At 44.4% G+C, this 24,082-nt stretch overlaps 1 protein-coding gene across 1 annotated transcript in view; it reads left to right on the top strand.

The window, feature by feature from the left end:
- Positions 1 to 7,026: 7,026 nt before the first annotated feature.
- ppef2a (protein phosphatase with EF-hand domain 2a) overlaps positions 7,027 to 24,082 on the top strand; it is a 63,032-nt gene continuing 45,976 nt past the window's right edge. Inside the window, exons 1-4 of the mRNA XM_067978634.1 lie at positions 7,027 to 7,054; positions 13,884 to 14,011; positions 15,528 to 15,585; positions 18,976 to 19,154. Coding sequence (XP_067834735.1) covers positions 7,027 to 7,054; positions 13,884 to 14,011; positions 15,528 to 15,585; positions 18,976 to 19,154 — 393 coding nt within the window. The remainder of the gene's footprint in view (positions 7,055 to 13,883; positions 14,012 to 15,527; positions 15,586 to 18,975; positions 19,155 to 24,082) is intronic.

Here is a 24,082-nt window from a genome sequence, read left to right as displayed (position 1 = left end):
GAACTAGGATATTTATAAAATATCTAGATTGTTTAGAGGGTGGAAGTTACAGTGATATAATGTAACTGGAGAATCATGTGGAATCAAAGTGGTTATAGGCCTTGAGCAGTGGACTGGGGTCATCAGCCTGGAAGCAGCATGGCTGTGGAAGAATGACTGGAATAGGTGTGAAGATTCCTTGAGTTGTGGGGTTATTATTATTATGCAATAGATAGAAGAAATGAACCTGAATTGTACAATCAGAGTGACTCAAACTTTGCTAGTTCTAGTTAGTTAGCTGAAAACTGATCTTTTACCTGGCTTATGGAGGGGGAAAGTCAGCCATGGTTCCCACTTCTGATCGCTATCCAGTGATCCCTGCTGGAAATGACTCTCTGTGCGAGGACAGGATCAGGTTAAACCTTGATGCCCCTCATGTTTTAATATCTGCCAATGCTCACTGTCTCAGCTTATGCAGGAAAGATAGATACTTAGCTGAGGTTCTTGAAGATGGCTGACATCAGTGGAACTGTAACCAGCGTAAGTCACTGCTTTCAGGAAAAGGGAAGAGAAAATTGGATTTTTGTTGTTGTACAATTCATATATTTCTATATTCTAATAACCATTTGCATGATTTTGTTCCCCCCAACCTTTCCCTTTAACTGGATGGGTCAAATATTAGTGTTGATTAAACAGACCATTGCTATCTGTACACAGAATGAATATTTGTGTTTGGAGAAAATGTTTAAGGAATTAATAATATTGCCATGAAAGCCCTGAAATTCCAGGAGATGCTTTTTATGGAGCAGATCTGGGGCCAGGCGAAACTTCCACCTGCCCGATGGACGTACCCCTTCCCATATCTTGAGTTCAGGACCATTTATCTCTTTTGGGTGGGTGCCCATGCCAGTTATGTCACTGATGGAGTGTTGCCTCAGGTGGAGGGAAGGATTGCACTGTGGCACATTATCATAACATAAGTGGGCCTGGAGTTCCAGCCCAATATGTTTAAAAGAATTTTAAAGGCTGCTGCTTTCCTATTAGGCAGCATTTCTGAAAGCAATCAATCACCCCAAATTCCTCCCCCACCCGCCTGGATACCAACATTTTTCCACCCCGAGCCCCTGAAATTTCGGGGCTGATAATAGTGTGGAGATAACACTGTCTTTTCATAGTATCATCCCGTTTCACTCTTATTATTCCACTTGCAAACATCCTACGCTTAATGCAAGAATTCTTTTCCATTTTCTGAGTTGTAGAGACTCGAAGTTCTACTTGTGTGTCTTTGTATAAGCCCATTTTGAGTCATTTTGTGCCAAGGGTGTACTGTATCTGCTAGACTATTCCACTGCCCAATAGTTTATGTATCTGTTTTAACCTTCAATAAATAAGTAATTTTCTTCTCACAGCTTTTGAAGGATAGAGTGGGTGAAAAAAGAAAGAGATTTTGGAAGACCAAGAAATCATGGGATGCGGTAGTTCTAGAGTTAATACTAATTCAATGAAGAGGACAGAAAATGGTAAGATTGGAGTACTGCTTAACCACTTTGTACATGGTGCCATGGGAGTTATGTACCTTTTGGAAGATATATCTGACACACTTAAAACTAGAGCACAAATTTACATTTTCAGTGCTATTTCATCCTTATTAACACTTGCTTTACTGATGCTTAGTTTTTCCATTATAGTATAGTGTGACTGTGACCTCCAGCTGGTTCTGCATAGTTTTTTCAATTCTTTGTGCGATGCACATTTTTATTTTTATGATTCTGTTATCACAGAGGATTTCCTGAGACACAACTATTCCTTGCAAAAACAATTCTCCCAGGTTTACAACTCAGTCGTTATGGACTGCAACTTATTACTATTTTATTCAAAATCACTTCCGTGGATCCTCCTTTTGCTACAGTGAGATAGCGCTCTATAAATGACAGTAGTACTGTTACTCTGTTCAGCCAGATGCACCAACAAAGGCTGTGAGAATGTGCCAAAAGGACAAAGATACAGCATCAATTGAGGTGTTCAAAAGGGAGACAGACACCTATTTGGGAATTAAGAATATTAAAGGATAGGGAGAAAGGGTGGGGAATTGGTATTAAAAAGATAAAGAGCTGCCATGGCCAACAAAATAGTAGAGCAGTCTCAATGGGCCTAATGGTCTATTCCAGTTCCTATGACCACCATGTGAAGGCCAAAGTCTTTTTTTTTTACTTGGATGACATGGACTGATGTAGCCAGCAAAGATAACCAGTGAGAATTAATAAAACTGCATATGTGGCTGGCAGATCACAGCATCAGGTAGCACTAGTATTTGACCCTGAGCTATATATAAAATTGTAGGAATCAAAAATTCAGTTTGTGCTATATTTCAGAAAACACTGCCTCAGTGTTAGCACGAGCTTGTCTCATGGCTTCTCACTCATTTATAACTGAGGACTGAAAACATAAGCTTGAGAAACAAAACTGATGATGTGGTAAATCTGCCTATTTGGAATTTTGCTAAACACTTCTTGAAATAAGATATGTACATATTGAAGAAAAACAAAAGGATCTGATTTATTTAAGAATGTTTCCAAACTGGAAATAAAATTCTTCCAATGTTAAAATAAGCATGTAAAAATCAAAAGTCTGAAAAAGTAAAACAGTGTGTTGCAGTTGCCCTTCAAGTAATTCTAAAGCTAATCGGGGATTGGACCCCTGAAGATGGGGTGGGTGGGTGTGCTGGAATTTTTAAAAAACTTTCTAAAGCTGTCCCCTTTATAAGGGGGCCGTAGCACAGTCAGATTGTTGCTATGGGGGTGGGGGGAAGGACCCAGTATCCCTCCTCTCTCCTGGTTGATGAACTTATTTTGGTGTTTCTGGGGTCTTTGGGAGGGAGGCGCCACAGGTGAACCCCCAAACTCTCAAAGGCTCCTGGTGGCCCCTCCCCTGACCACGTGAACTTCAGCAGAGTCAGGGAAGGAGTTTCATAGTGGGCACCACCCTGATGCAACTGGATTTTCTGGGCCTATATATAGTGAAATGATTGAATGACATTCTCATTTCTGATAGAATCATAGAATGGCGACAGCACAGAAGGAGGCCATTCAGCCTATTGAGCCTGGCTGGCTCTCTGCAACAGCAATCCAGCTAGTCCCACTCCCCCGCTCTTTCCCCGTAGCCCTGCAAATTTTTCTCCTTCAGGTACCTATCTAATTCTTTTTTGAAAGCCACAATTGACCCTGCTTCCACCACCCTTTCAGGCAGTGCATTGCAGATCCTAACTACTCGCTGCGTAAAAAAGTTTTTCCTCATGTCACCTTTGTTTCTTTTGCCAATCACCTTAAATCTATGTCCTCTGGTTCACGACCCTTCCGCCAGTGGGAACAGTTTTTCTTTATTTACTTTGTTTAGACCCTTCATGATTTTGAACACCTCTATCAAATCTCCTCTCAACCTTCTCTGTTCTAAGGAGAACATTCCCAGCTTTTCCAGTCAATCCATGTAACTGAGGTCCCTCATCCCTGGAACCATTCTAGTAAATCTCTTCTGCACCCTCTCTAATGCCTTCACATCTTTCCTAAAGTGCGGTGCCCAGAATCGGACACAATACTCCAGTTGTGGCCGAATCAGGGTTTTATAAAGGTTCAACATAACATCCTCACTTTTGTACTCTATGCCTCTATTTATAAAGCCCAGGATCCCGTAAGCTTTCTTAACAGCTTTCTCAACCTGTCCTGCCACCTTCAACGACCTGTGTACATATACCCCCAGGCCTCTCTGTTGCTGCACCCTTTTTAGAGTTGTACCCTTTGGTTTATACTGCCTCTCCTCGTTCTTCCTACCAAAATGTAACACCTCACAATTTTCAGCGTTAAATTTCAATCTACCACGTGTCCGCCCATTCCACCAGCCTGTCTATGTCCTCTTTAAATCTATCAGTATCCTCCTCACCATTTACTACACTTCCAAGTTTTGTGTCATCAGCAAATTTGGAAATTGTGCCCTGTACACCCAAGTCCATAGATACTCACCGATTCTGTAGAACTATCGGGTAAATTCTCTGATCCAGCGCTCCTGATGAGAAGCTATGTTCAAAGGCAATGCAGGTCAGCGACCTGGGGTTGCAGTGTTGTAACCTTATCTCCAATCCACTCTCCCTTCGAGTGCAGCTCCCCACCAGGAACGTTGGTGTGGGGAATTTACCCAAATGGAGGTAGAACTCCCTCTGTAGTACTCCCATTTGAACTTATAGCTTATGCAGGTTTCAGGGTTCTACTTATATATTATTACAAGTTCATGGGTCATAAACAGTAGAGGGGTTGCCACTTCCAGACAGCATGGAGTTAGATGCAAATAGGCATGGAGTTGCATGTGCTTCATGAATGGAATGTCTGTGTTATCAAAACTCACCTGTTTGTTACTTTATGCGTCCAAATCTAGTTTCCCACAAATAGCACAGTACATACCTCTCTCCCAAAATAGTCCACAACATACATAGAGATTATGGATTCATTCAAATTTATTTTTTTCACCTTTATTTACATGCACGCAGCAAGATCCTTGACTCTCCCAGGTGGGTACCACTCTGCCATGTTTTATTGCTTTCAGATGGGCAAAATTTATAACATTTGGATTTGTTCAAACCAATGATTTTCAAACTTTTCTGTATGGAGCCCCTCCAAATATTGACATGGTATTTTGACATTCTCTTCGACAAAACAGGATATGGTAAAATATAAAAACGTCCACAAAAAGCAGGACGAATCCAATCTGGCCAATTACCACCCCATCAGTCTACTCTCAATCATCAGCAAAGTGATGGAAGGTGTTGTTGACAGTGCTATCAAGCGGCACTTACTCACCAATAACCTGCTCACCGATGCTCAGTTTGGGTTCCGCCAGGACCACTCGGCTCCAGACCTCATTACAGCCTTGGTCCAAACATGGACAAAAGAGCTGAATTCCAGAGGTGAGGTGAGAGTGACTGCCCTTGACATCAAGGCAGCATTTGACCGAGTGTGGCACCAAGGAGCCCGAGTAAAATTGAAGTCAATGGGAATCAGGTGGAAAACTCTCCAGTGGCTGGAGTCATACCTAGCACAAAGGAAGATGGTCGTGGTTGTTGAAGTCCAATCATCTCAGCCCCAGGACATTGCTGCAGGAGTTCCTCAGGACAGTGTCCTAAGCCCAACCATCTTCAGCTGCTTCATCAATGACCTTCCCTCTATCATAAGGTCAGAAATGGGGATGTTTGCTGATGATTGCACAGTGTTCAGTTCCATTTGCAACCTCTCAGACAATGAAGCAGTCCGAGCCTGCATGCAGCAAGACCTGGACAACATCCAGGCTTGGGTGGGGATAAGTGGCAAGTAACATTTGAGCCAGACAAGTGCCAGGCAATGACCATCTCCAACAAAAGAGAGTCTAACCACCTCCCCTTGACATTCAACCACATTACCATCGCCAAATCCCCCACCATCAACATCCTGGGGGTCACCATTGACCAGAAACTTAACTGGACCAGCCATATAAATACTGTGGCTACAAGAGCAGGTCAGAGGCTGGGTATTCTGCGGCGAGTAACTCACCTCCTGACTCCCCAAAGCCTTTCCACCATCTACAAGGCACAAGTCAGGAGTGTGATGGAATACTCTCCACTTGCCTGGATGAGTGCAGCTCCAACAACACTCAAAAAGCTTGACACCATCCAGGGCAAAGCAGCCCGCTTGATTGGCACCCCATCCACCACCCTAAACATTCACTCCCTTCACCACCGGCACACTGTGGCTGCATTGTGTACCATCCACTGGATGCACTGCAGCAACCCGTCAAGGCTTCTTCGACAGCATCTCCCAAACCTGCGACCTCTACCATCTGGAAGGATAAGGGCAACAGGCACATGGGAACAACACTACCTGCACGTTCCCCTCCAAGTCACACACCATCCCGACTTGGAAATATATCGCCATACCTTCATCGTCGCTGGGTCAAAATCCTGGAATTCCCTTCCTAACAGCACTGTGGGAGAACCTTCACCACACGGACTACAGCAGTTCAAGAAGTTGGCTCACCACCACCTTCTCAAGGGCAATTAGGGATGGGCAATAAATGCTGGCCTCGCCAGCGACGCCCACATCCCATGAACGAATAAAAAAACCATGATCTCTAAATTGGATAATTTGAACACTGTCCTTAAATGGGCTGAACTTTTTGTTTACTGTACCTAAATAACTTTTGTTTATTAGCCTGGATTTTATATTGATCAACATGGTCACCAAGTTTATATTTATCAATGTCAACCATTCCTTATGAGTCCTGTCTTGTGGACGAAGCTGAACTATACGTGTACTTACTGTAACCAGCGTGGTTCAGCTCATTCCAAGGATAATTGTGTGAGCTGGCTATAGTTTCAGTTTTCAGACCACTACCTTTTTAATGATGTATTATAATAGTCTTAATCAAACACAAGAATGGTAGTAAGACCACGTGCATTTCAAATCTAGAATCACAGAGCCATAAATGGGAATAGTTATGGATTGTAAACTACTATGAAAGGATGAGATGTCATCTACTAGAGCTACATCTTTGAGATAATTAGCAGGAATATTATTCCAGATAACCCTGCAAGTCAATGCTAAAATGTATAGAGTGGTTCTCGTTGGACAAGCAGTGGCAAGCTTCCTGATATCCTGTGCTGGTAAGCAGTGAGATTTCAACTAGTTAAACTGCAGAAATACTCCCTACACATATTTAGGGCTCCCCTAACTGGGCTATTGCCAATTTAGTTCTCCAGGCTTAATGCACTCATTATCAGGCAAATAGATACTTCATCTGAGTGGATTTCTTAGTAGCTTGGTTTAGAGATTCTTAATCCTGGCATTGATGGCTTTCTGCATCTATTAGTCACCTGACTGATCAAAACAATTAAGAGATTGCTGAAACGTATATTCATATTAATCTTACTAGTATTTTATAGGTGTGTTATTTGCATCTTTTTTAATCTTATGGAACTATTTCTCAATAGTATAACTTATGAATTCACTTTTCCGTTTGTTTCATGTAATCATGGAAAATCAATGCACAGCTGGCACAGGTAAGAAATACTAGCAATAATGTCATTGATTCTTTTAGCCTGGTTATATAAAAATCAGATTTGGATTGGTTTTACTTATCTACACTAAATTTAACTTTGGTCAGTATCTACACAGTAGGGTAAATTGAGCGAGGCTGCATGGTATGGAGCCTTGCTGGATTGTCTGACAATTTTGTGAACTCTATACGGAGTCACACCGAAGAGGTGTGAGACCACCCCGTCCAGGGAATCTCACTCTAGGCCCTGACTCTGGACCTGCCGGTAGCCCATGTGCCTGACCAAGTATTAAATCTCCTGAGGTCAGGAAATGTGCACAATCTTGGTGGGTGCCCACCCCAGGATCGACACATCGGGGATCGGCCGGGAAAGTGGAGTTGAGGTCCAAGATCAGCTATGGTCTTATTGAATGGCGGAGCAGGCTCAAGTGGCCATATGGCCTACTCCTGCTCCTATTTCAAAAGCAAATTACTGCGGATGCTGGAAATCTGAAATAAAAACAGAAATTGCTGGAGAAGCTCACCGAGTCAGGCAGCATCTGTGGAAAAAAAGAGTTAACATTTCAGGTCGAAGACCTTTCGTCAGAACTTAATCTGATGAAAGATCTTCGACCTGACACGTTAATTCTGTTTCCTGCTCCTATTTCTTCTGTTCTTATCTTGGTTCCCTGTTCGATGAGGAGTGGGGGTCAGATAAATGCAGTGCTGGCCAGCCGCTTATAGACAAAGCCACATAAGAAATTGGTCCATTTTCAGAAGGGTCACTGGCCTCATTTAAAACAATCTTTTCCTGAATGCTCCCGGCTTGGAACACTGTTGCGGATCCCACTTCTGCTGCAGAAAAGTACTCTACACCTCCACTCTTGCCAGCTTACAATACACTGGGGACACAGAAGGCATTACCAGCAGGAATTCTGGCGGTAACGTCGTCCCATCAGCCTCACCTCCACTTGTTATATCAGGATACAATGGGCCAGACACCTAACTCTGCCCTGACAGGAAATTCAAGGTTACTTCCAATTGGGTGGAGATCTGGCATAACTGGGTCCCATCCCAATATCCACCTCCGACACTCTCCTCCCACCCTGGATGCGCCTCAAATCTGTTGGTGGGTATCCAGATTTTTGGCGCCTTTTTATCAGTGTCAGTCAGTGCCCATCCCTAGTTCCCCTGAGATGGTGGTGGTGAGTCTACTTGAATCACTGGTAGCAGTTTGATATAACTGAGTGACTTGCTACATCACTTAAGGCAGCAGTTAAGAATCAACCACATTGGTGTGAGACTGGAGTCACATATAGGCCAGACCAGGTAAGGCCAGCAGGTTTCTTTCCCTAAAGGACATTAGTGAACCAGTTGGGTTTTTACGATAACATGACAGCTTCATTGTCACTTTAACTGATAAGAACTTTTTATTTCCAGATTTTTTTTTAAAGTGAGTTCAAATTTTCAAACTGCAATGGTGAGATTTGAACTCATATTCTCTGGATTAGTAGGCAAGGCCTCTGGATTACTAGTCTAGTAATATAACCACTACCATACCCAGTACATTAAGGCACCTTTATCCCCACCTTAGAAGGCCAAGCTTTACTGCACCAGTGCAATTTTTTCCACCTTCCTGCTTATGGTCACTGTTAACTAGTGTTGAATTAGGGGCAGTTTTCTAATGGGAACTGAACTGAGACTGCCCAAACTCATTTCAAGTAGGACTCTTACAGCCAGTAAAGAAGAGACTTCTTTCCATCACATTAAACAGGATTTGAACCCAGTTTTTGGACAAAAGGACGGTGTGATAATTGACTGTGTTATACAGTTCCCCTTCACTGCAACTTTCAGTCTCTACAACCCCCCCCAACCCTAATCAAAGGCATGTATAGTCAAGATTTCTCTTCCTAAATCTTTCTGGTTTGCTCTTTCCCTCCCCACCGTAAAGTTTTGCAATTCTGTTTTAAGCCTTTTTTTCCCCAAAGGGTCAGAATCATTCTCTAAACACATTGAGAATGATTTTTCTCTCTGTTAGGTCTGAAAATGGGTGGAGATAGGGCATAATGTAGCATTAAATTACATGGAAATCAGGTCCGCCTGATTTCTTCCTAGTTTTGGCTGTACCTGGGGTGGGCAGTGGAAGTTTCCATTCAAAGTAGATGGGAACTCCATTAAAATATGTAAAAAAGGTCTTGAAACCCTCATGATTTTCTTGCATGAAAGGTGCTAGATGTCAAGTCCAAGCTACGCCCAGGAAACTTGATGTTCAGGGGTCGCTAAGGTGGGCCTTTCAGAAGAGAATTGTTTTTTGTTTTGTTGGCCCCTCTTCAGCCTTTGCGTCAGTTGTTCCTAATTTTCTTTTTGGTCCCACTGCCATTATTGGTACCAATGGGTTTCCCAATGGAAATCCCCTGAGCTGATGTGCTTGGAAGAAGAGAAGGACCAACAGAGTGATGCCAGACAGTCATGTTATCTGAGAGGTGCTCTTTGCCCTCCTCACAGCACTTTCACACCCACATCTGCAGAGAGAGGCAAAACTACCACACTTTGTCAGATGTAGTGCTGGTGGAGATTCGTTTTCTGAAAGACAGCTGTGACAGAAGACCCCTGATGGCATAACTAACACATGTCATTGCCTGTCTAACCATCATGCAAGACCTGATTTCCAGAAGCACCGCTTTCTGGCACTGCATGAAAGACGATGTTCGAGAACCGATGTTGCCTGGATTGGCTATACCCACCAAGATGTCACCAACCATTTCTGCAGGCCTTGGTGCTCTTATCTACCAAAGACATTGGAGAGCTGTCTTCTCAGGGTCTGGGCCGACAATGAGGCAGGTGCGGTGCAGTGCAGCCTGCTGCAAAGACACCTGTGGCTACCATGCAGAGCGTAGGATAGCACACATAGGGACAGTAACAGTTAAACAAAAGCAAAATACTGCAGATGCTGGAAATCTCAAATAAAAACAGAAAATGCTGGAAAACACTCAGCAGGTCAGGCAGCATCTGTGGAGAGAGAAACAGAGTTAACGTTTCAGGCCGATGACCGTTCATCAGAACTGGTCAGCTTGGCAAGAAACTTGGCTGCACCTCCTTGCGGGCATGCTGCAATATTGACCGATTGGAATGGCAGCATGAAGTGCCACAGAGGGCAACCCTTCCTTGCAACCAGCTCATACAGCATTACCTCGAACAGGGATTGGGTGCTGGGCTGCCCCATCATTTGTCTACAGACATAAGCCCGCACCTAGGTTTCCATTTCCCTTCATTTGTTTTTTTTGCCATTTCTTAATCACCTGCCCCTTCAACTTTGGCCAAAGGCTATTAATTGATTGTGATGCCTTTTGAGGCTTTCCTAATTTTTGTCTCCCTATTGTGAATGCCCCTTTAATGATACCCATCCCTTTAAATTTGATTTACACAAAGTTTTTTTCTCCCATTATTTGTGCCTCACTTAGACCCATCTGTCTGCACCTAGCGTTGTGAATAATTATGCAGATGACCGTACATTGGGAAATTATGAGTGCTTTTGCCAATTAACCTTTCAGCTGGGATTTGCACCAGTTCTTAGACCTGTGGATTAACTATGGCTGAGACTGAGGCCTAAAAAAATACTTTGGGCTAGAAATTCGGCCGCCTAGTGCCCATTGTTTTGGCACTACCCGGCCTCCCGAAGTGCCAAGATGGCTTCTTGGCTGTGCACACACGTTTCCAGCATGACGTGCGCCGGACGCTATCTTGGTGTAGGTATTAGCGCATACGCAGAGAGCGAATGCCGGAAGCATTTAAATTAAGGAGAAAATAGATACAATCAGTATGCAACGCTGATTCAAAGTGATCGACACCATTTTGGAACTTAACGTTCAACTCACTGCACAGTCTTAACAACAACCATCTGAACATGCCTCAGAGTGCCTGGAGGTCTCCCACCAGCTCTATTTAAAGGGACCATGCAGGATTTACAGGTTAGTTGCTGGATTATTGCTTCTGGCTGCCGATACATTTGTAACTGTTTTTGGAGGTTTCCTATACTTGAATACTAGGACTAGGGGACATAGCCTAACATTTAGAGCCAGGACGTGCAGGAGTGGAAGTTAGGTGGGAGAAGTTTGGAACGCTGTCCTGCAAACGACAGCTGATGCTAGCTCACTTGTGAATTCTAAATCTGAGATTGATAGATTTCTGTGAACCAAGGGTATTAAGGGCTATGGGGCTAAGACGGGTATATGGAGTTAGGTCACAGGTCCACCATGATCTCATTGAATGGCGGAACAGGTTTGAGGGACTAAATGCCACTACCACTTGCTGCCTCCTGATATGCACCACCTTCTCCTGCAAGCAAGCGGGACGTGTGTCTGGGTGATGTGCCTGTCATGGTTGAATAGCTGCCAGTGTGTGGCCTGTGAGTTGTGTGTGGGCGGCTTGCAACAGTGGTAATGTGTAAGGGTGAGAGGAAGCATCTGATTGGAAGAGTTGAGTACTGATAGAAAGAGTTTATTGGTATGTGGGGGATGGGGGGGTGTAGTGCCTGGTGCAGTGGATGCGGCTAGTGGTGCAGTTGGTAGGAGATGCCACTTGACAGTTGACCTCACTCACCTTGACTGCCCTTGTCAAAGCATTGAACTTCTTCCTGCACTGCATCCATGTTCATGATGCTGTGCGCCTGGCATTGACTTAATCCCCCGCTGCCTCCCACTGTCTTTTGGGTATATGTCTGGAGGGCTTCTAGCACCCCCTCCTTCTACCACCCCCCCCCCGCCCCCCCGTGGATATAGGATGTCCCTCCTTCTGTCGACCTCTTGTACCAAGGCCTCTAGTGCATCAACAGAGAACCTTGGTGCACGCACTCTCGCAGGCCTGGTACAAACTCAGATCGGCAGATTGGTGAGGTCTGGCATGCAGATTGGAGGATGTGGGATTTAGTAGCGTGCAACCTTTATTCAATGTTTTAACATAACTCGTCAGTTTGTAAACATAGGGATGGGACCTGCATCTGTGTTTTACATGTGCGATGTCTGATTTCCGTTCAGACTCCGTGCAGACAGCAGACTGTTTTCAGCAAATAACAGGTTCCGGCTACGTTTAAGAGATTTTAAGAGACAGCCCGCCTTTAAGAGATTGTGCCTCCCCCTGCTAGTGTAAAGTGCGAATTACATTGAATCCTCTTTTCAATGCTGATTGCCAATGCTGCTTGAAGGTAAGTCCTCAGGCCGAACCCGAGTCGTGTCCCACCTGCACAGGAAGCACCGGGCGTGGGTTAACAGTTAATACACGTGTCTGGTTTTTGGGGTTATCCAATTTAACCCCCATGTGTCCCTCTGCCAGGCTCTTCTATCGTTTTGCTGGTGGGGATCCTGCGGGGAGTCGGCCCTGCATGACAAATGAGCCCTGACCCAGGAAAATGGGTCAGGGTTACGAACATACAAACATACGAAATTGACGGGCAGGAAAGGACCAGCTGGACACTTCTTCCCTCCCCCGACCTCCCACCATCGCCCCCACCCCCACAGTCCCCTGACCTCCCACCCTCACCTCCACCCCCGCAGTCCCCGACTTCCCACCCTCACCCCCGCAGCCCCTCGACCTCCCACCCTCACCCCCAACCCCGCAGCCCCACCTCCCACTCTCACCCCCAACCCCGCAGCCCCCACTACCTCCCACCCTCACACCCACCCCTGCAGCCCCAACCTCCCACCCTCACACCCACCCCAGCAGTCCCCCGACCTCCCACCCTCCCACCCACCCCCGCAGCCCCCCCCGACCTCCCACCCTCCCACCCACCCCCGCAGCCCCCCCCGACCTCCCACCCTCGCCTGCAGCCCCTCGACCTCCCACCCTCACCCCAACCCTGCAGCCCCGACCTCCCACCACAACCACCCCCGCAGTCCCCCGACCTCCTACCCTCACACTCACCCCCACAGCCCCCCCGACCTCCCACCCTCACACCCACCCCCGCAGCCCCGACCTCCTACCCTCACACTCACCCCCACAGCCCCCCCGACCTCCCACCCTCACCCCCACCCCCGAAATCCCCCGACCCTCCCACCCTCACCCCCGCAGGCCCCCCGACTCCCCCCCCTCACCACCACCCCCGCAGCCCCCCGACCTCCCACCTTCACAACCACCCCCGCAGTCCCCCGACTTCCCACCCTAACACCTACCCCCGCAGCCCCGACCTCCTACCTTCACACCCACCCCCGCAGCCCCCCAACCTCCAATCCTCACACCCACCCCACAGCCATATAATCTTCAGGGAGAGGCAAAAAACCCAGGGCCAATAAGGGAAAAAATACTCTGTTAAATTCCTCTCCAACCCCCTCAGGCAATTGAAACCAGTCCAGGAGATCACATGGACCAACTATTATCTAGAAAGACACTTACCTTCTATATGATGTGATCTCTGCTCCAGTCAAGAATCGGTCCAGCTCCCTCTTGAAGGCAGGGAGTCAGCACCCACCACACCAGCTGGCAATGTATTCCAGAGGCTCACAATTCTCTGGGAAAAGACCTGCCTAACATCCAGTCTATCCCTACTCTTCCATAGTTTAAACTCGTGACCTCTGGTCCTCCCCAACCTGTTCAACTGGAATGATCTATCAGTAGGGACGCTATCCAGTCTGTTAATTATTTTATAGACCTCTTTCAGGTCACCTCTAAGTCTATGCTGCTCTAAAGTAAATAGACCCAAGGTCCTTGAGCCTATCTGAGTAGCTGAGGTTCTCTAAGCTAGGAATCATTCTTTTTGATGCAGTGGCAGCAGCCGGGCAGAAGTCCCATTTCACTGCTACCACACCAGGAAGGGAAGAATCCACCCTGTGACTGACCCCTTTTTATTGTATCCCCCCTCACAGCCATCAAGGCTGCCATTCTTATTCAGAGGTGGTATCGTCAATACGTTGCCCGGATGGAGGTTCGCAGGCGATGCACATGGAATATTTTTCAATCCATTGAATATGCAGGGGAGCAGGACCAGATCAAGGTAAGGATGAGCAGGCTTGAGTTATATGGCGATCCATATCAGGAGTAGGACACTTCTCACCTCATGAAGCCTCTAGCATAAGCCACAAGTTAATTTAAAAAAACTGACAGATTCATATAAAATGAGAGTTCCTGAGCCATATTGTAAAAGGGAACTGAAAAACCATTTCAGTCACAAGACTGGACTGTGACCATCTCCACTTGGGAATTAAATTATCAGTGTAGGAGGTGGTAATTTGGCCCTTCGTCCCCATACTGGTGCTAAATGCACATCAGTGCTCTCTCTTCCAATCTATTTCCGTAATTTTGATCACTTCTATTCGATCTCTTCACTCCAATGAATACAGCTCTAGTTTTTCAATTCTCTCACCAGAACTATGTCCTCTCAACCCTGGTATTATTCAGTGAATCTATGTTGCACACAGTACTCCAACTGTGGACTGACTGATGTCTTGTACAGATTTATCATTAGCTCCTTGAACATATCATTAGTTACGTTCGATGCCCTAATGCATAAAATCCAGAATCACCTTTGCTCGACTTGTGTCTTTTTCCATCTTAGTTCTGCTTTTGAAGATCAGTGTGTCTGTACTGCAAATCTCTCTTTTCCGTTGAGAATTTTACTGTTAATGTTATATTTTCATTTTCTGTTCTTTTTCCCAAATTGTACCACTTCACATTTATCTACATTTACATAAAAACACAAAAATATTTTAATAATTCAGGGCTGAGAGAGACTGAAATTCTAGAGCGCTCTGGGATGTGCATGTTTTCTGAGTCTTTCAAAAAGCGATTTCAATATTTATTCTGCAATATTCTCTCATTTTGCACCAGAGCAGAAAACTCGCAAATTTGCAGGTCTTTGTAATGAAAAAACATGTTGGCCTATAAATTCGGCTGCACAGTGACCTTTCTTCAGACGCTAACTGGCCTACTAAGTACCCAATACAGCGGGCAGGAAGCATGCGCACATTTCCAGCTGGAAGTGCGCCGCCCGCCATATTGGTGAAGGGAAAAAAACAGGTGGCCAGGGCCCACACCTGAGGCAGGCGTTAGGCTCTTTGCATATGCCCCCACTATAAGATTGATTTGCTGTGAGGCAGCCGGCGCCAGCACTGGCTGCACTCAGTAATACCAAACTTTGGACCCTTGGCCTGCTCCCAAAAAGGTAAGTTTTTGAAATTTATTTACCTGAATGTGGAGACGGGGGAGAGCTACCGCTCCAACCCACCCCAATCACCTGCTCTCCCCCCCACACCCCTCAGCCCGGTCTCCGATTCCCCTCCCCAGCCTCCTATCTCCTGACCCTCGGCTTCACTTACCCGGGGATCGCTGTGATGCTACCAGTGGCCTGATTTTGTGTCCTCTTCGCCAGCTGGCTGTTCACGCCTTGGCCTTACCATTTCCGGTGCAGGGTTCATTGGACCACACATGGTAGACCCTTACTTTGCAACTGAAGCTACCATTCTCATTCATTACTCCGTTTCCAGTAGTAATGATGTTTTTCTGTTTTACAGCTCCAGAACTTCTTCAGTTATTTGATGGACCACTTTACTCCAAGTTGTCGCAATGAGCGTATGTCCATTTAAAACTGTTGTTGATTAAGATTAATGTGCTATCTAGCATCTTCCTGCAATGGGATCCATGATAAATGGGACCTTTAGTAAGAATGAATGAAAGTATGCATTCGTAAAACTAGATTCAAAAATATTTTCTGTTGCAGTACTCAAGGTCTAGTTTAATCTATTAACTCAGTGTCTTGATGGCTAAATTAATGCTGCTTAATATTCTGTAGCTATTCACAGTTGTCTGGTGCTTAAATGTATGTGATATATGTTTCTGTAATTTCACCTTGAGGCCTCTATGAAAATAGGCTTTGAAAGCCTAACCAGTTAGCTGGTTAAAATCCTCAGAGGGCTTGTAGGCAGATAACTCTTGCAGCTTTGGAAACCACAACATAAATTCTGGAGTATTTTTCACCTTTTATGGGATCTCACCAAGATGAATGTTATAATCTCTGATTGGTAATGTTTAAAATGTTAAACAAAAAACATCATTTGATGTCGAGAAAATAAAATCCAGAATTTAAAAATAAACCACCTTGCTCTTTTAAATTATTTGGAGATGTAAAATTATGGCAGGTTTATTAGACTAACTGATGTGTAGTCTGGAGTCTTGGGAGCCTCACCAATTCCCTTGATTAGGTGGCATGGTGATTGGAGAAGAAATGAGTTAAACGCTGCTTTTTTTCCCTGGCACTGTTAATTTGGATTCCAGGGGACCAGACTCCAGAGTCAGTTCATGCTACTAAATCCAGATCCCTTATCCCAATGGCAGACTTGTAGAACTACGAAAATCTGGATCTATGAGTCCATCGCCAGGTTAAGTGAGCTCGATTTAGCAGTGCAAGTGCTCGAGTCTGGCTCACCGACATTGTTCTTGCAGAATCCAAATTAAAACAGAGCCAATATAAAAGCAACTTATATATAAAGCCTCACCTGGGAAACTCCATGGTGCCAACAAAGGTGTGACATTCACCTGTAGTAGCCAAAATGTGGATGACACAGGATCAACCATGGATTTCCGAAAAATCTATTTCTACCAGGATAACACTCAACTCAGTGGGGGTAATTTTGACTTTGTGCAATGGTGTAAAAAAGATTAGAGCGAACCAGCAGCCCATTTTACATCTCTCCCCATTTTTATTCCCATTGAAGTCAATGTAAATAAAAATGGGGAGAGATGTCAATTGGCTTCCGTTTCGCTATCACCCATTTTACACCATCGCACAAAGTCAGAATTACCCCCAGTGTGTGTATTCTCTTTTAAGGAGTTGGAGCAGTGATGTGGTATGACACAAGCCATAGCTAATCACCATTTCTACAAAAACAATGAAGTAGTATAGTATGCTGAGGCTGCAGAAGCTGTGGAATAAATCTGCTCCATTTAAGTTGCTGGGGAATTCCACAGTACTGACAGCAACACAAAAAGAACTGCTCCTGACCGGGTTTGCCTGGCTGTGTGAAAGTCACACGTGTGACTTTCCCCATTGGCTGGGGCAGGTCCGCACAGGCCAGCGAGGCTTGAAACCATGGCCAGGAATTTCCTCGGAGCGGCTGAAACCCCTTTAATGCGGTGGAGCGGGAGCAGCTCTGAGGAAATTCCCGGCCCATATCACTGGTCTGTACAGGTGGGCTGAGAAAAAAAACAGAAGTGTGTGCTACTGGCAGAAGCCATTTGCATTTATGGCAAGTGACATTGCTGTCTCCGAAGGAGCAGCCAAGCAGTCCCTCCTCAGGTGGTTCTCTGCTCCTTCACCAGCTACAGTGCTAACCATTTAGAGTACAACGATGACATGGAAGTCAGTCTGCCATCGTGTCGACACTAGAATACTAATGGGGGCTTCACAAGACATAAGCCTAGATTTTCCTCACCAGTACCGCCCAGTTTTTGGGCAGTGTCACAGTGGCTGGATGAAGAGAATTGAAGGAAGTCCGGCCCTGCTGGAAATGCACTGAGCTTTTATCCTGATGCGTTTCCCAGAGGTGGAACAGGTGGCAGAAGAAGTGCCCGCCCATTCATTTCAATATTTATTTGGGGTAGGTAAAATTTCCCCTCCATTCTGCCATGCAGGACGTCTCACATGAAGAATGGACTTTTGAAATGAGCGTCCAAGCTTGATGGAGAGTAGTAAATATCCTGGTGCTCATGGAATATAAATTTGTGTATTTATGCCATTTTTTAAAAACAATTTTCCCCTCTTTCCCCCGGTTGGCACTTCAGTTCATGACCCTTTGCGCCAGTCGATGTAAATATTTTTTTCCTCACAACACCATTACTGGCTCCAATGGCAATCTGCCATGTTTGGAAGATGTGGAGATGCCGGTGATGGACTGGGGTGGACAAATGTAAGGAATCTTACAACACCAGGTTATAGTCCAACAGTTTTATTTGAAAATCACAAGCTTTCGGAGGCTGACGAAGGAGAAAGCCTCCGAAAGCTTGTGATTTTCAAATAAAACTGTTGGACTATAACCTGGTGTTGTAAGATTCCTTATGTTTGGAAGAAGAAAGGTGGAGCAGGCAGGCCTGACTGCACAAGAGATGCTCTGTGCCCACCTGTTTTTCTTTATTCGTTCATGGGATGTGGGCGTCGCTGGCGAGGCCGGCATTTATTGCCCATCTCTAATTGCCCTTGAGAAGGTGGTAGTGAGCCGCCCTCTTGAACCACTGCAGTCCGTGTGGTGACGGTTCTCCCACAGTGCTGTTAGGAAGGGAGTTCCAGGATTTTGACCCAGTAAGATGAAGGAACGGCGATATATTTCCAAATCGGGATGGTGTGTGACTTGGAGGGGAACGTGCAGGTGTCAGTGCCCACCTACCTGCATCTGTAGACTGAAGTGAAAATGCCTCTCCTTGGTAGACCATTAGTGCTGTTGGATGCTCCTCTTCCCAAAGATAGCATTGACTGAATTGCACTGACTCAGTCAGTGATTATCACAGTGGTTAGATATAGTAACTACTGCAATATGAACATATCCCAAGGACCAATACGACAGTGTCTTGGCTGAGTTTTTTTTTAACAGGTTGTTCCAAGAATTCAAATTGTCAATAAAGCAACAATAAAACTAGCAACAGCAGCTTTCAATGATGAAGTAAGACTAAAAAAAATTCACGTTATTTAACAATCTCTTGGAGAATTGATATAATACATAGTAAATAATTTATGTGCTTATGGTTTTAAAAAAGCACCTTGATTCAGAAATATGTCATTTCTATGTACAGGTTAGAAACCTAAGATGCAGTTTATAAGATAAACCTCAGCTTTGTAATGTATATCTGTTCTGAAGCCCAAACTATAACTCAAATTAAGAAGGCCTGTTGATGTGATGAAGTCAGAACATCTTGCATTGCACTTATATCATGGTTAGGAAACATTATCTTCTTTTACCATTCCCTCCACAGAAGACATCATTTCCCACATTTTCACTCAGACAGATGAGTCATGTAAGGATGTAGAGCAAGATAATCACTGCGACTACGATGCCATTGAGGTCCCAGACTCGTATGCTGGACCCCAGCTCTGTTTCCCTCTCACTCCTGCACATGTAACTACCTTACTGGAAGCCTTCAAAGAAGAACAAGTAAGTATTCAGATAATCAAAATCTGATTTTTATTTTTAGGTAGTACAAAGTCTGATATCACTGAAAAGGAAATCGGGCGGAATTTTTAATGGGTAGCCAATCTGATATCGCCAAAAGTTAAAATGACTCCCGCTATCAACAGCCAATTAAAAAAACTGAAGAGGATAAATGCAAGCTCGGGTCAGAGGTAGGGCTATAACACTGGAGGCTCGGGTCAGAGGTAGGGCTATAACACTGGAGGCTCGGGTCAGAGGTAGGGCTATAACACTGGAGGCTCGGGTCAGAGGTAGGGCTATAACACTGGAGGCTCGGTTCTAAAAGGCAATTAAGACTATGGATTAAAAATTCGGCTGTGTCGCGCCTGTTGTTTCGGTGCTACATGGCCCCCCAAAGTTCCACAATGGCATCCGGGATGTGTGTGCCGCTTCTAGCATGACGTGCACCTATCTTGGTAAAGGGGGTTGCGCAGGCACAGATAACGAACGCCGGCTGCATGTAAAGTAAGGAGAATATGTATTAGATCAGTGTGCAACGCTGATTTAAAGGCATAGACACCATTTTGGCACGCTGCAGCAAATGCACTGTCTTAACCACGACCAGCTAAACATGTCCTAGATGGCATGGAGGACTTCCCACCAGCGCTATTTAAAGGAACCCTGCAGGATTTACAGGTTAGTTGTTGGATTATTGCTTCTAACTGCCGATGCATTTGTACCTGTTTTTGGAGGTCTCCTATACTGGAGTACTAGAACGAGGATGTGATAGCCTAACATTTAGAGCCAGGACTTGCAGGAGTGAAGTTAGGAAACGCTTCTACACGTAAAGGGTGGGAGAAGTTTGGAACGCTCTTCTGCAGACGGCAGTTGATGCTAGCTCAATTATTAATTTTAAGTCTGAGATTGATAGATGTTTGTTAATCAAGGGTATTAAGGGATATGGGGCTAAGGCAGGTATATGGAGTTAGGTCACAGATCAGCCATGATCTTATTGAATGGTGGATCAGGCTCGAGGGGCTAAATGTCACTGCCACGTGCTGCCTCCTGTTATGCACCACCTTCTCCTGCATGAAAGCGGGACGTGTGTCAATGAGTGTCCTGCAAGATGTTTGGGTGATGGTTGAATAGCTGCCAGTGTGGATGACCTGTGAGTTGTGGGTGTGCAGCTTGCACCAGAGATAACGTGTGAGGGTGAGAGGAAGCATCTGATTGAAAGAGTTTGTTGGTATGTTGGTGATGGGGGGTGTAGTGCGTGCAGCAGTGGACAAGGCTAGTGGTGCAGTTGGTAGGAGATGCCACTTGACAGTTGACCTCACTCACCTTGACCACTCCTGTCAAAGCATTGAACTTCTTCCTGCACTGCATTCATGTTTGTGGTGCTAATGCTCCTGGCCTTGACTTCGTCTCCTACTGCCTCGGGAGCATATGTCTGGAGGGCCTCTTGCCCCCCGGCGGATATAGGATGCCCCTCCTTCTGTCCACCTCTTGCACCAAGGCCTCTAGTACATCATCAGAGAACCTTGGTGCACACACTCTTGCAGGCCTAGTTCAAACTCAGATCGGTGAGGTCTGGCGTGCAGATTGGAGGATGTGGGATTTACTAGTGCGCAACCTTTATTTACTGTTTTAACATAACTCAACAGTTTGTAAATGTAGGGATAGGACCTGCATCTGTGTTTTACGTGTGCGATGTCTGATCTCCATTCAGACTCCGTATGGACCTGTATCTTATTTTTTTGCAAATAAGAGGTGCAGGCTGCCTTTAAGAGGTACAGGCTGCCTTTAAGAGGTACGAGCAACTCACCTGAGATTTGGGCCCCCCCTGCTGGTGAGAAGTGGAGAGAATAGAGAAAATGGAGAGACATACGAAGCTAGGGCTCCACGCTGCGCATCTATCGGGTAAATTAAGTCGCAGCACCAATCTAACGGCTGGCTGCGTAGGTACCACCGGGCGCAGGCTGATCGCGCATTGCAATGCCTGCGCCTGGATTCGGGGGTTCACCAATTTAACCCCCCATGTCAGTATCGGACCAGAACATAACATTAATCAGAACTGAGACAGAACAGGGTGAGATATTTGGGATTCTCAAAGAAATAATAATGGAGTGATGGCCCAAGTAAAACAAAATAACCCTCTAGAAATACAAGAGGTACTGGGACTGTAGAGAGGAGTTAACCATTGCAGGTGGAATAATATACAATAGGATTAAGATTGTAATTCTGAAAAGTTCGATGCTATAAAAGATTCCTGAGGGACTCATGGACATAACGAAATGGGAAAAACAAGCATATCAGGCTATGTGTCGGCCCAGAATATATCAGAATATTGCAACACCATAGCAAATTGTTCAATCTGCTTAAGATATAAGACCAAGTCCATCAACAAATGAATTTCCTGGAATAAGAAGATCCAATAGTGACATTAAACATCCAGAAAGATTTAAAGGGCAGAATTTGCAAGGATACACTACTGGCTCAGAGCCTCCTAAATGCAAGCGCAGGTCAGAGATAGGGCTACAACATAGGTGCCCCAATTCTGCAGCCCACGCTTATGTCTAGTATAATTCTGTGCCAGAATGGAGGCCTTCCAATTTTTTGCCCTATCGAGATATGTTAAAAGGCAAAAGTTTCTAAATTCAGATCATTAATAGTTTCAAGAAATATAAATTTATTATATTACAGGATCATTAAGAATGGATACTAATGAAAAATAGTAAAATAACCATTTGATTATAATAAATGCAATTGTTTATTAGTTTTGAAAAGAGGAAGATGTAATGACATAGTATGAGAATTTATAGATGGTCCTTTACTTCAATAAGTGTCTTCTTTTCAATAAAGCGAAAACATCAGACAGAAATTTCCAGGATAGCAGGCAAAAATTCTACCACCAAGTCACCACTACACAAATAAACAATGCTGCGGTTTGGTCTTTAATTTACTTCCCCTGCAGGAAGTGTCAGTGTTTCCTATCAGTTTGAGCATGTACATTTAGCAATCTGTATCTGACAATGTATCAGTGAGACAACCATGTGAGGCAGATTGCCTCGACATAAGACTGAAGATGGATTTCTATTAGCAGAGACTGACAGCTGTTGTATATAATGTTATTTTAAAACTCAAATAAGTTATTCCTTTTTATTCAAAATTGGAATACAAAGAACCTGAATACAAGTTAAGAACTTTCCTCTAATCAGTATAGAAAAGGTTAGAGTTGTTCATTCTGCGAATTGTTTTATGTAACAGAGATGCTAACTATATCTTTGCTACTCTCCTATTTATTTGTGATTTTGTTTTATTCTTTGGGTGTTTGCAATGTAAAATGGATGAATTTCATTTCCCAGTCAGCTGCACTGCTCACACACCCCCTTAGAAAATATACAACTGCACAACATTATGGGAAACAAGGTTTCAGTGCGTCGCAAAGGCCCCTTTTTATCAGGAACTTTGAGCACAGGGAAACATGTGAAGATGAAATCCCTCCTGTCGATAATTTTAGCAAAATAGCATATGCATAAAATGGAATAAGTTTTGTGCTCACGGCAACGTTTCTCTAAAGTTACTGACATCAGGAAATTCAACCCCTCCAAGTCTGAGACAAGAAAGAAGGTCTCAAAAAATGCAGGTGTGGAAAACAGGAAAAAGAAATGTGAAATATAGACAGAAAAATAAAGCAAAGTAAAAAACATGAAAAAAAGAGATAACATGGTTTGAGTCAATGTTTCATCCTATTAACAACAACAAATAACAACAAATGTGTTTGGTCATCACACCTTCCTCTATGAAAAACACAATTTGTCTTGAAGGATTCTTTACTTTTGCAACACTGCCCCTGTAAAGAGACTCCCTCCGCAATGAATAGTCGCCAACACTCACTGTATAAGATAACAGTGAAGATTGGTTCCTTGGATGAGATACTGGCAGCACCCATGGAACCAAACTCCAGCAAGGAGTTAAGGGCATTCAAAATGGGGTGGGGGGGGAGGCAACTGGGGGGAAATTGTTCGCAAAAACAAATAAGAAAAATTATATCAACACCATCATATTATTTAGTTTAAGACTGGCATGATAAATAATGCATGGCTCACCTGATTCTTCTCCACAAATAAAATTATATTTTCCAAACCTTTTTTCTATGACGATTGTCCTCATTACCTTAAAAGGAACTGAGCTTGAGCACAGAGGTTGGTAAGAACAGAGAGTGAACCGCTAACAGAGTGAATTGCTGATAGAGTGAGGAATTTCAATTGGGAATTTGGTGAATGTGGCAATTAGGTACAGAGGGGGAAGAAGGTACTAAGTGATTTAAACCAAGGGACTATAAACTAATCTATCAATTTTTAAAACTTAAATAAAATATAATACATAAAATAAAAAAAGACTAAGTAATTACTAATTATTTCAAAATCAAGCTAAATCCATTTACTAAATATAATCTAGAGCTCAAGTGATTCTATTAGTCCTAGAAATAAACTAATGATAATAAGTAAATAAATAAATAAAAACCAGAAATGGCAGTACAGGCTATGTGTCGGGATTGTAATATGTGCGAGTTTGTGGACAGCGAGACTGTCTCGGATTGCCACATCTGCAGTAAATGTCTTTGACTTGAGACACTCCAGCTCAGAGTCTTTGAGCTGGAGTGCGAGTTAGATACACTCTGACATATAAGGGAGGGAGATGTTAGTCAGCAGGTGTGACTGTGTCAGTGAGAACCTAGGAGATGTAGAGAAGGAGGTCCCACAGACACTGGTCCTATCCAACATGTATGAGGTACTTGATACCTGTGAGGATAAGGATAAAGGCTGCAGGGAGGATACCTAGAATGCTAACCATGGCAAGATGGAGCATGAAGCAGTCCGGGGTGGGGGAGGGGGTGCGGGGAGGATCAAAATAGAAAGGTTGAAGTCATAGGGGATTCTATAATCTGG

Source organism: Heptranchias perlo, chromosome 1 (assembly GCF_035084215.1).
Source record: "Heptranchias perlo isolate sHepPer1 chromosome 1, sHepPer1.hap1, whole genome shotgun sequence".
NCBI classification, from domain to species: domain Eukaryota; kingdom Metazoa; phylum Chordata; class Chondrichthyes; order Hexanchiformes; family Hexanchidae; genus Heptranchias; species Heptranchias perlo.
The sequence above is the reverse complement of the archived record's forward strand: the minus strand, read 5'-3'. Positions and strand labels throughout refer to the sequence as shown.